Raw genomic sequence first — 12,221 nt, 5'->3', positions numbered from 1 at the left:
AAAAAAAAAAAATAACATATTCTCAAGCAGCAAGCGCCCTAGGCTCTCCCAAGCTGGGGTGGTGGGGGGCCTCAGGCCTCGGCCATGCCCTCCCCCACCTGCAGCCAGCCCAGCGGTGACCATTGAGCCACTGCAGGAAGCGCCCTGGGCTCTCCCAACCTGGGGCAGTAGGGAACTGTGGGCCTCGGCCATGCCCCCCTGACATGTAACTAGCCCAGTGACGACCACCAAACTGCAGCAAGGAGGGCCCTGGGTTCCTGAGCTGAGATGGTGAGGGTGAGGGCTTTTCCACACCCCTCTGACACCTGCACCCAGCCCAGCAATGACCGAACCACCACTGGAAGCCCTCCAGTCCCTCTGTGGGAATGAGGGGGGTGCGCCACAGGCCTCAATCCTGCCCCTCCTCCTTCCTCCTTCTTCCATCCCATTTCCTTCCCCTTTCCCCTCTCCCCATCCCTCCCAACTGCTCCGCAACATCCTAGAATGTAAAAAATAATATTAATAAAATTACATTTTCTAAAAAAAATAAAATAATATAAAAATAAAAATAACATATTCTCTCTGTGTCATATACAGAATGTTGACAGAGCTCAGAAGGTCCAAATCAGAACCTTAACACAGGGAGCCATTCGTCACTTCATGTACAGTGTCTGTGTCACCCCAGACGGTCTGCTTCCCTCTCCTTGGTGTGCACTCACTTACCGAGTAACTGTACTAGGTTAGGGTGTTTGATCTCTTTCATTACTGCAGCTTCTTTCAAGAACTCTTCCACCTCCATGGTATCTTCCTGTAGAAGGAAAAAAAGAAGTGAAATTATTTCAGCAAGGAAGTGTTTAAGTGGGAAAGTATGACTTGAATGGTTAATACAAACTGTAGCCTCAATGTACAAGCATCCAGGACCACCTTTTCTACAGCCACATTGCTCTGGACAGGTTCCATGACAGTTGGTTATCACCCCAATGGCACAAAGAATTTTCCCCTTTGGTGCTGAACTTTGGAATTCTTATGCAGGGCAACAGGTCAAAGTTGGCTTGCACATGTTGATAACTTGCTTCTGGTGGCTGCTCTGCAGGGGTAAGTGTTTCCCCAACTCCTGGAGTCCACCAGGGTGGGGGAGGTGTGTAGAGGCTACCACCACCACAAACAAGGCCCTATTTCCTAAGGAATATCTGATCTCTCAGGGGTCCTAACACACCTAACATTTAAAAAAAAAAATACTTGAAGGATCTGAAATTACCCTTTTAAGAGGAGAGACCCTGATGACAAAAAGAGATACTACAAAATATGGCAGAAACAGAGGATGCTGAACTGCTTACGCATGCAGTGTCATGGGGCTCTTAATGAAGCAATCACCACGATCTGTCAGGTCAATTACTCAGATTCTAAAATAATCCTCAACAGCAGCAACCCTAACAATGGATTCACAAGTACCATCAGTATACGTCACATTTTAACAAGTCCATAGTACCTAAATGCCAACGGGGAGAAAAAGATATTGGCCCAGGGCAAATGAGATGACATTTCCTCACATTTTTCAGTCCAGGGTCGAGTCTGAAGTCCTGCGGCACCTGGCCCCATCACACAGAGCTGTGGCCTTGGCATACATCAGTCAGCCTCTTTTTGACTTGAAAAAGCCAATGTCTTCTGAACCAACCATCAAAACAAGCAGCAAGTGGGTCATAACTGAGATGGTATATTCAGCTGTGAGGATCTGGCTATGAAGGTCAAAGAAAGAAGCAAGACACCTTCACGTTTCAACATGAAGTTTTGAGTCTGTCTGAAGAGAAAGACTGCATGGGGGATCGGAAGTGAACTTCTTGAAAACTACGTTCCCCAAAGAGGAAAGCTTTATCCACTTCCTGTTAAATGTGGAATCTTATACACTGTTCCTACTCCTTCAGGAAGCAAGGAGCTAAAGCGTCCTTACTGTACTGCTCACTGTGGCTGCCCCAGTGCCTCCCTCTGACATGGGGAAGACTTCCAGAGGACGGGTCAACCTTTACTTAGAGCCCTCTTGCTTTGGTCGATCATGTTTACAAGCGAAGCGTGACCAAGGAGGATATGTGTCAGCCCATTATCACTTAGCTTAGGGCTCTGTAAGACTGAAACTTAGAAACAATTTATTGCTCTTTAAAAATGGTGAGCCCCTCCTAATGTCAATTAAGCATCGTTGGTAGTCACTGCGTCAAGCTGTACAGGGGGAAAGAACAGCCCTGCAGCCACCTCACTGGCTGTCTAATTCTTCTGAGTCCTCTCTGCGCCTTAACATGCTCAGCAGACCATGCTGTTTTCGGCGTGGTGTGCTCTGATTTACCAGGGTGACACACTAATGTCAAAGGCTGGAGAGTGATCGCCTGCCATAATTGGGGGATTCGATGCTGCTCACGTACAGGACTGGGGCTTTAACAACCTTGCCTGGCCAACACTATGTTCAAAAAGCAGCTTTTGAATGAAGGTTTCTAGACAACTGGAGTTTTCCTTTTTTAAAGCACCACATAATAAACCATGCACAGTGAAATCATTTCAGAAATATTTGTTTTTATAGCTACTGACCCTTTTCTAAAAGCCCCACGTTATAGATCTTGAGAGGCATAAACGTGCAAAAGGAGCAATACGGTTTGCAAAGGCACCCATCTTCTTGTCTGTCTGTCTTTCTCTCTCTTTACAAACACACAGACACATACATACAAGCACAGTATAAATAATTCCTTGCTTTTTTTTTTTGTTGAGAAAAATCGGTGTGAATTTGTCTCCCCCTGCTGGAATCAGATGTACTTCAATTTATAATTTAAGCTACTAGCAGCGACCTAGATTTGTAGTTGTGTTAAACTGGAAATATCCCCGATGCTTTCCTGTGACATGCCTTCATTTTTATTAAAAAATTTCACATCATCCTTTGGAAGAGAATCCTTCCATTTACATAGTAAAATAAAACTAACTCAGATGAGTCAGTGTGAAGGAAATGCTTTGAGTGAAAGCTGTGAATTTCCAGCCTTGTCTCTTCTGTGCCTGTTAAGGAGGGAGATGGGTCAACTAGCTTCTTTTCAAAAGGACTAAGTGGCCTGGCCCAGATGTGGATGAACATTTTGGATGCTACAGTGGAGTGGTTAAGAGGATGACCTGTCAATTATACCAATCTAGCTCTGCTGCTGTGTGACCTTGACAAGTTACTTGCCCTCTCTGAACTTGTTTCCCTATCTACGAAATGGAGGGAATATCTGCATCTGCCTCATGCACAGAGTGCCAAGAGTGGTGCCTGGAACATGCTCAGCACTCTATCAGTGGTGCTCACTTTTACTGTTACTTAAACAGTTGGTCTCTACTCCTGACAAGCAGACCAAAGGTAGTGCTTGTATGAAAGAAAGGCTGGTTCTTTAATGAATACTGGGTTTTTTTGTCTTCTCACAGACATGTTCTCCCAGACTTGAGATCTCACATGTATCTTCTAATCAAGCATCTCCTTTTTGTTCACTTGCATGTGTAGGTTCTATACAGCATAAAAAGGAAGTGGCTCAGCAGCCAGCTGCTCCTGCACAGCCTTTAGAGCTCTCGGTGCCAGCCTCCCTCTCCGCAGGGATCCCTGGCCTGGAACAGGGCTCTTAACTACAGACACATCAGTTTCCACATCCGTTTCTGGTTCTCAACCAAATGCTATGTGGGCAAGATTACAAGCACGGTGAAGTGCCATCCTTCACCTAGCAGATGGAATGGGATGAACACGATTAAAACCACACTGGAGAGACGGGGCAGCTTCTGAGCTCGACTGAGGGTGGCCCAAGGCCGATGTGGGAGCTAAGGCTCAAGTGAAAAGCCGCGAGAAGCAACCTCAGAGAGGAACCCCAGGAACTCTGGTCCCCGAATGGTGCCACTGTATCCAGCTCCACGGCCAGAGGAGAACCTGCTGCAAGAGTGGGCATGGCACGGCCTCCGTCCCTGATGCACAGCCCTTCTTGTAAAGTCAGAGAACCAATGCATGTGACTGCCAAGTGTGAACGCTGTCACGGAGCCCTTTCTTCTCTGTTTGTTTCTGGAGCTCCCCGATAAAATCTACTTCCTGGGAGAAAAAAATAAAACCAAAACCAAGTCACATGGTATTGTGAGGCACTTTCTCAGCACCACTGGTGGACTGCAAATTGTCACGAGCTCCTCAGAGGCACGGTGACAGTTCAATCAAAACCATAAATGCACATGGTCCCTGACCTAGTGTTTCTGAGGAACTGACCCACCAGGACAGTCTCGCAGATGTGCAAACAAGGATAATCCCTGTGGCACTGTTCATAATAGAAAAATACTGAAAATAACACAAAGGCCTATTGAGGGCTGGTCCACATTAAAATACATCCATATAAAAACAACACAGCCTTATATGTGCTGACAAGGACCAACTGCCAAGATACATTCAAAGGCCTATTGAGGGCTGGTCCACATTAAAATACATCCATATAAAAACAACACAGCCTTACATGTGCCGACAAGGACCAACTGCCAAGACATAAAGTGGACAACAGAAGGTATAGGGCAATGTGTACAGTATGTGTCATATGGTTTAAAAAAAAAAAAGGTTCACACATGTGGACTCAGGAAAGATGCAAAAATTGAGGGTGGGAGAGGATTATGTGCATATATTACTCACTCAAAAAACATATATTATTTTCCACCATTTTAATAGTAAGTTTGTCAGTTTGTGAGTCAACCTTAAGGCCACAATTAGACAAACAGTAGTCTCTTCTAAATTCTATTACTTACACAACTGTTTCACAGAAAAAACTGAGTTACAAATAAATTTCTGGAACAGGGCTCATTTAAACCTTGGGGATTCTTGTACTTGACAGCTGGTTCTCTCAAGCACATGCTGCCTTTAACACCGACTGCACACAGGTGTGGCAATGCCTGCGTCCTGCCCGATACTGTCAAAACTCCAACAGGCAGTTCCCAGTCCAGGGGCCTTTGCTGTAATTCCAGCTTCCCGTCTGTAGGGGTCAGCCTAGTGCCCTCCTTCCTTCATGTCATCCTGTCTTCTGCTCTGAAGGTCTGTGACCCAGTGCTGCCTTAAGTAGGGCCTTGCTCCGCTGCTGGTTAGGGAGGCTCAGGCTCTGCCCTTTGAGGGGCCAGCAGTACAAAAACAGGAGGGGTTTAAGAGACCCGTCATGTACCCAGTCTGGGCTGCGCAAAGAGAGGTGCTCAGAGAGATCCGTTGAATGAATGAAGCTTGGGCTACAGCTACAAGGCTTTTTCAAGGAGTTCTGAAGAGGATAGATTGGAGCTACAGACTGTGAGGGAGGTGAATGGGAGAGAGAGAAAAAGGTGATTTTCTAAAAGAGGCAGAACTGTGGTTTATGTATATTTTTCCTGGTGTTTGAGGAATAAGAATCTGAGTAGTTACAATTAAAAAAAAAAAAAAGAGCTGGGCTCTGGAGCTGGTGCCTGGGTTTGAATCCTGCCTCTGCCACTGCTGGCTGTGCAGAGCCAGGCCAGTTACTGCACCTCACTCAGCTTCAGCGTCCTCGGCCTCAAACAGCGACACAAGCCATTACACTGCTCTTAAGGCTGTAAGAACTAAATGAGATGCTCCACGTAACAAGCACTCAGAATTCTGCCAGATACACAGTAAGAGCTCCATTGGTGTGAGCCTTTACTTAATTTAGGACCCGCTCAAAATTCTCAACTTCTATAGTAAACGCCGCACATATTGATACTAATCCTATTTGACAAGCAGGCAACATTCTGTTGAGATGTTTTTGTGCAGGGCCAGGTGGAAGGAGGGATAATTTATTTAGCAGTTGCTTATTAGTGTATTTTGAATGAACATATCTAATTAGATACCACTTGGGGTGACTACTCACAGAAATCAATGCAACCAGCACCTATAAATCTTTGCCAACTTTGGCACCATAAAGTAACAAGGTTCTTGGGAAAAATCATTAAAAGTATAATAAAAGTATAACGATTCATTATTAGTAAAGCATCTTCTGAAACACACCCACTTCCAGGCAAAATTCTGATTCACTGGCATAGGGGAACCACCTCCAGCACCACCACCGAGCTCCAGGACATTCCCTCCTCTGTAATCTCCTGCTACTGTTGTTTAGGAAATAATGCCGCAGCATCATCTACTCAGGTGGGTTTTCCCTCCAATTTTTTTTTTCTTTTTTTGGCAGCTGGTTGGTACAGAGATCTGAACCCTTGATCTTGGTGTTCTCAGCACCATACTCTACCAAGTGAGTTAACCGGCCGGTCTCTTCCCCAAATTTCAAGTTGTGCAAACTCTATCTCTTTTTACTTTGAAGTTTTCAAACATGCCTTTACTGGCTGAAATCTAGTGTATTTTGAGCTTTTACTCTTTCTTCATTTTTGCAAATTCTTTTTTTTTAAATTAAATAAAAGTTTATTGCCTACTGTTTACACTCATGTTGCTGCTGTAAATACAACATGCACACTTGAGAATACACTTTCAAGATACCATGCCCCCATTCTTCTTTCTTTTTAAAATCCCTAATGCAAATTCTGATAGATGTAACACTTGGGCCTTTTGAGCTGTCAAGGGTCCATTTCTCTGGGCCTGGTCTTCAACCCTGTGTCGATCAAGGAACGGAGCACCAGCACACCCCTCTCCCTGTGCTCACACAGTCTGTGGGACACGGTCTGTTCTTTCTGTTCTTTTATTTGAGAATACTGAACTAACCTGCACATGTGTAAAAGACAGTAGTTGGTTTCAAAACTTGGTGTACAGGTACAAAAGCCTGGGATTGCTGGATTTACAATACACTAGCCACCAAGTAATAGCACCCTCCAATGTAGTAATCTTTGTGAAAATCAAATCAAATCATGTGATTTCTGTGCATCAGATCCCTCAATGGCTCCCCACTCCCTCCAGGATAAAACCCCAGCTCCTGAGCCCGGGTTCAAGGCCATTGTGACTTATCGTGCCCCTCAATGCCCCTAGCTTTTCTCTCTGCCTCTGCCAAGTCCGACTCCTCAACACGGCCTGGCTCACAAGTCGCTTAATGCTTTCTCCCTGCCAAGCACAGCTCACCAGCCCCTCCTTCACTCATGTCCTTGCGGTGCCACAGCTCTGAGCATGTGCCTCAAATGCTGCATTTGCCACCCTGTACTGCAATCCTTGTTATTTTGCCTATTTTCTCCTACAACCTAGACTATCCAATGCCTGAGGTGACAAGCCGTCTGATTCACTGTCTAATCCCAGTGTTAAGCCCAGGGTCTGGAAAACAGAAGTGAGGAACTTGGTGATTATTTATAAAATTTAAAAAGTCCTATCTGGAAAATATCCAGGAATCCTCTAGGTGACCCCAAACCATGCCGCCCCTCCCCCCAAGGGTCAGATCTGCCCCAAGGACTAATGTAGGGAAACGTTGAGTATGAGCATCAGGAAACCACCTGTGGTTTCTAGAACTAAAGGATTCAATATTTTCTCTAAAGCAGTCACTTTTTCTCAGCCCCAAACCACACTGCCCATTTCACTGTGCATTTGAGGGAAGGCAGCAGGTAAGTCACAGGGTCCCTAGAAGGCAAGCATTTGGCTGCGCCAGTCTTGATGCACGTACCTGACTTTTGAGACACCTGCACAAACTTGGGTCTATTTTTCCCAGCACTGTATCTTCCAGTTCTTTTTGTTTTCCAATAGCTACTAAAAGGGGATCCCTCAATGTAATCAGAGTTCACTTAAAAGAAGTGAAAATAACACGGGTCAACACTAGGGGACACTCTTGCCGCTGGGAAAAGCTCAGATCACATTTTGAGAGCTGAAAATGAAAACTTTCTTTCCTTGGTGTTCTAAGGATTTCAAAGAACTTCAAAAGAAAAGAAAAAAAAAAACTGCCTGGAAACTATAAACATTATTCATTAGTTGAGGGTGAAAGTCACAGTTAACAAGAAAAAACAGGCAGCATCTGAGTTAGTAAAAAGCGAGTTTCCTTGATGCCTTCTAGTGGACGCACTGCCACCTCTGTTTGCCGAAGTCTGGGCACACGACGCAGAGAACTGGAACTCGCAGGGGCCGGCCCGGTGGCGCACTGGATAGTGCACCGCTTGGGAAGCGCGGCGGTGCTCCCACCCGAGGGTTTGGATCCCACATACGGACCGGTTCCCGCTCACTGGCTGAACGAGGCGCGGGAGCAACACCGAGGGTTGCGATCCCGTTGCCGGTCCCCGGTCAGGCGCGGGAGCAACACTGAGGGTTGCGATCCGACTGGCTGAGCGAGGCGCGGGAGCAGCGCCGAGGGTTGCGATCCCGTTGCCGGTCCCCGGTCAGGCGCGGGAGCAACACTGAGGGTTGCGATCCATTGCCGGACACGACAAAAAAGACAAAAAAAAAAAAAAGAACTGGAACTCGCAGGGGCCGGCCCGGTGGCGCACTGGATAGTGCACCGCTTGGGAAGCGCGGCGGTGCTCCCACCCGAGGGTTTGGATCCCACATACGGACTGGTTCCCGCTCACTGGCTGAGCGAGGCGCGGGAGCAGCGCCGAGGGTTGCGATCCCGTTGCCGGTCCCCGGTCAGGCGCGGGAGCAACACTGAGGGTTGCGATCCGTTGCCGGACACGACAAAAAAGACAAAAAAAAAAAAAAGAACTGGAACTCGCTAGAAACACCCAGTGCACTTTCCTCTCAAAGTACCAACAAGAATCCACAGCAGAGTCAAGTGCACTTTGGTTAAACCTCCTTCTTTCAAAACTCAGAGAACTTTTTTCCTTCTCTTAACTCTTAGTAGGAAGCAATCTCCAGGCCACATGAACAGAACAGAAACCCATGGCTTTAAAAGAACCTTGCTGTAGAATGAAAAAACTTCATCAAATGACTAACCTTTTTACACTAAAAACTCTCAGCACTTGTCAGCTCTCACCATATGTGGAAACACCCTGAGACTACGAGAAGGATTCAGCCCATACAAAGAAACACAGATGACATAAGACTGGGCACCAATGCACCAATGAGCTCCTCAGACCCGTCTGCAGAAGGCAGCTTTCTGGAAGGAGCATTACTGACGCCGGCAGACACCTGACCATGTTTAACTGTTGAGACACCGCGGCTGTGGTGGCTCTGGCCACACCCTGGCAAACTGGTCCCACCTTCAAGGTCTTCACGGCCACCGTCAGGCTGTACTTCTTCCACACGCCCTCGTACACCTCCCCGTACTGGCCCCCGCCCAGCTTGTGCTTCATGGTGATGTCCGTGCGCTCCATCTCCCACTTGTCGTAGTTGGGGGACACGCCGTAGACAGTGGGCTTGTTGCGCTTCGGGGCAGGATAGTGGAGAGTGGTGATGAGCCCGTCTGCCACAGTTGAATGGTGATGGACCAACTCAGCCAGAGTGTTGAAGCGGCTCTCTGAAGAGACGTAGAGCTGGGGAAACAGGGAAAAGCCTTCAGCCATACAGCAGGTGCAATCTCAAACAATTCAGATAAACCCACTTGACTGAGGTTTAATTTAACGCACAGCAAAACCTCAGATAAACAGCTCTCCACACAGGACTAAGTGCTTAGATGCCATAATTTACTTGCTAAAGCATGAAGATACAATAGAAGGCCTCAGGGCCTTTGCATCTGCTGCTCCCTCTGCCCAAAATCCTCCACTCCTCTGATATTTGCATGCCCAGTTTCTCTGACCATTCCAAGGCCAGTTTAAATGTCTGTGAAGTCTCCCCTGACCCCCCAACTCACCACCTGGCACGAGTCATCATAGCATATGTCTCATTTCTCTGCATCATACTTGCCACTAGTCTATAATTTCCTGTTTATTTGCTTAATTATTACCTGTCTCCATCCAACCGAATGTAAACTTCATGAGAGCAGAGCCCTAAGCTGTCTTTTTTTACCCTGTCCCCCCAATGTTGAGAACAGGAAATGAGCACAAAATACATGCTAAATAACTGTCACATAAATTAATGAATAGTAGAACTTAATAAGTATTTGCTCATTGGAAAAGAAAATTATTTAATTTATAATTATAAAGAGATAAAACCTAAAATGGGACAGTGATCAGAAGATGAAAATCACTAGACAAAATGTAAATCGCCTTTGCATTTGTACCCCCTCACTTTGGGTCTAGTGGGAAGCATAGGAGGCCAAGACTTGCAAATCCCAGCAGTATGCCCATGTAGGATGCCCCCTGTACTCTCCAGGAATAGAGTAGGGACTTGCATGGCTGCAAAAGGAGATGACACAGCCTTCACCGTCATGGGGAAGTAAACAAAGAGCATTCGAGTCTCTGTTTGAGACTTATAGCAGGTGAGGACCTCTGCAACAACCTCTCCATGCAGAGTTCTTGCCTGGACACAGAGAAGGAGAGGAAGGGAAGCGGGCAGGCTGGCAGAACGCAACAGCATGGGTGGAGCCAGCTACCCTTTTTCTCCTCTTCTAGTTTGTTTCAGTGATGTGGCAAAGGAACGCTTCTTTACCAAAACCAATTCCACATTAAAATCCACACACAACATCTGGGCTCCAGGCACATCTATGAATCTATTGGCTTGCCAAGGGCAGCCAACCAAGGCTGAAGGTGGAAAGGATACTTAAAATCACCACTAGGCATTCAGAAGATTTGCCCAAACTGCAAAGATGTGGGAAAGAGAAATACATATTTGAGACAGTGGTGACACTTGGGGCAAGAGGAGAAAAAGGAACAGGATCAGCATTCACTGTAGCTGTAATATCCTATTACTTAAAAAGAAAAAGGGGGAGAAAAAGCCTGAAACACACATGGCAGGGCTAGACCTGTGGCTGTTGGTTAAGTTAGGCACCACTACTTTCTGTATGTGTCACATTAGATAATAAAAATATTTTTTTTAAAAAAGAAAATAATAGAATGCACATGTTAATATCACCTATAACCCTCAAGAAGGTAAACAGGATTCATTAACAAGGAAAATTTTTTTCTTTCTTTTTTGCTTGGGAAGATGACATAAGTGAATTTTTAAAATTCAGGCAAGCCAATAGCAAACTTTGGGTTTACAATCTCTTGGTAACAATCCTACTAAAATAAAATTCTGAGAAACTCAAGACTTGTCCAGAAAGACTCCCCAGCTCTGGAGAACTTGCTCCTCACATGATGGCTGTGGCCCAGAGACACCAGCCTGTTCCTCTGCAGGATGGTGCCTCTGAATGCACGACCTATTAGGATGCGGAGGCCCACCAGGAGGCCCCACTTTTATACTTCAGAGCTCCAAAGAGAAACCTCTCAGTGAGCTGCTCTAGGGACATGCTACGAGTCACGCTCAGACCCATGAACATGCACACAGAGTGCGTGTGGGTGCTGGGGGTGGAGGGGCGGAAGCCAGCAGTGCTGAGGGATGTGTTGGCACGATGCCCATGCAATGACGTACACGGTCTCCTCAGCATCAGTCGCAGATGTAAGTGCGGTTCACAAAGAAAACTGAGTAGGACACGAGAACAGCTCCCAGTCCCTGCCTGCCTCAGGAAAAGTCATCCAGGTGTCCAACTACTTCACTGCAGGTAGCAAATGCTCTGACCCCTTTTCTCTCAGGGTAGCTCAGCTGATGGTGTTTTCCCTACCAAGGAGCATAGAGAAGTAAGAAAGACATCCCAAGACGACATTCTTGGAATCACAGCACCCCTCCCACCCGGAAAATCACTGGCATTATGTTAGGCAAAAGAGTCCATGTCGCTTGCAGGGCCCCTGGGGCAGGCACCTGGAGTGAGGCTCCTTACCCATCTCTCCCATCAGGGCGTGGAGCACGGAGTGGCCTGAGAGCAGTACTCCCCACCCCGGAGATCAAGTTCCTTTGATGCCCATGGAATGCTAACAGCTCTCCGCAGCCTTAATTCATGCAGCCTTTGTTCCTGGTCTCCTTCACTCCCTTACAGGCTACTCTGTTAGAGATTTCAGAGTTACAGGAGGTTTCACTGAATGGGCAAAACTTATCCCTTCCAATAATTAAATTTATAGACCTTGTGACCTAGGTCATCTTCAAAATAAACTAACATACTGACACTTACAAAATGTTAAAACTGCTCTCCCTCAAATGCACTGCATATTCGATTCACAGTCCCCTTCTCCGTTTCCCAACAACGGTCAGGTCTAGTGGCTTCCTTCTGATTAGCTGTAGTTTTTTTTTTTTTTTTTTGTCTTTTGTCTTTTTCCGTGTCCGGCAACAGATCGCAACCCTCAGTGTTGCCCCCGTACCGGACCGGGGACCGGCAACGGGATTGCAACCCTCAGCGTTGCCCCCGCACCTCGCTCAGCCAGTGAGC

At 46.6% G+C, this 12,221-nt stretch overlaps 1 protein-coding gene across 1 annotated transcript in view; it reads right to left on the bottom strand.

Moving 5' to 3' along the window:
• The window catches only part of ABL1 (ABL proto-oncogene 1, non-receptor tyrosine kinase), a 32,957-nt gene that overhangs the window by 14,289 nt on the left and 6,447 nt on the right, over nt 1-12,221 (bottom strand). The window contains exons 3-4 of the mRNA XM_008590511.1: nt 9,085-9,357; nt 703-787 (exon numbers count right to left, since the gene is read on the bottom strand). Of these exons, the coding sequence (XP_008588733.1) occupies nt 703-787; nt 9,085-9,198 (199 nt within the window). The 5' untranslated portion in view covers nt 9,199-9,357. The remainder of the gene's footprint in view (nt 1-702; nt 788-9,084; nt 9,358-12,221) is intronic.

The sequence above is a fragment of the Galeopterus variegatus genome, unplaced genomic scaffold (genome assembly GCF_000696425.1).
Source record: "Galeopterus variegatus unplaced genomic scaffold, G_variegatus-3.0.2 Scaffold6171, whole genome shotgun sequence".
NCBI lineage: Eukaryota > Metazoa > Chordata > Mammalia > Dermoptera > Cynocephalidae > Galeopterus > Galeopterus variegatus.
This window is presented reverse-complemented; position numbering and strand designations above follow the sequence as displayed.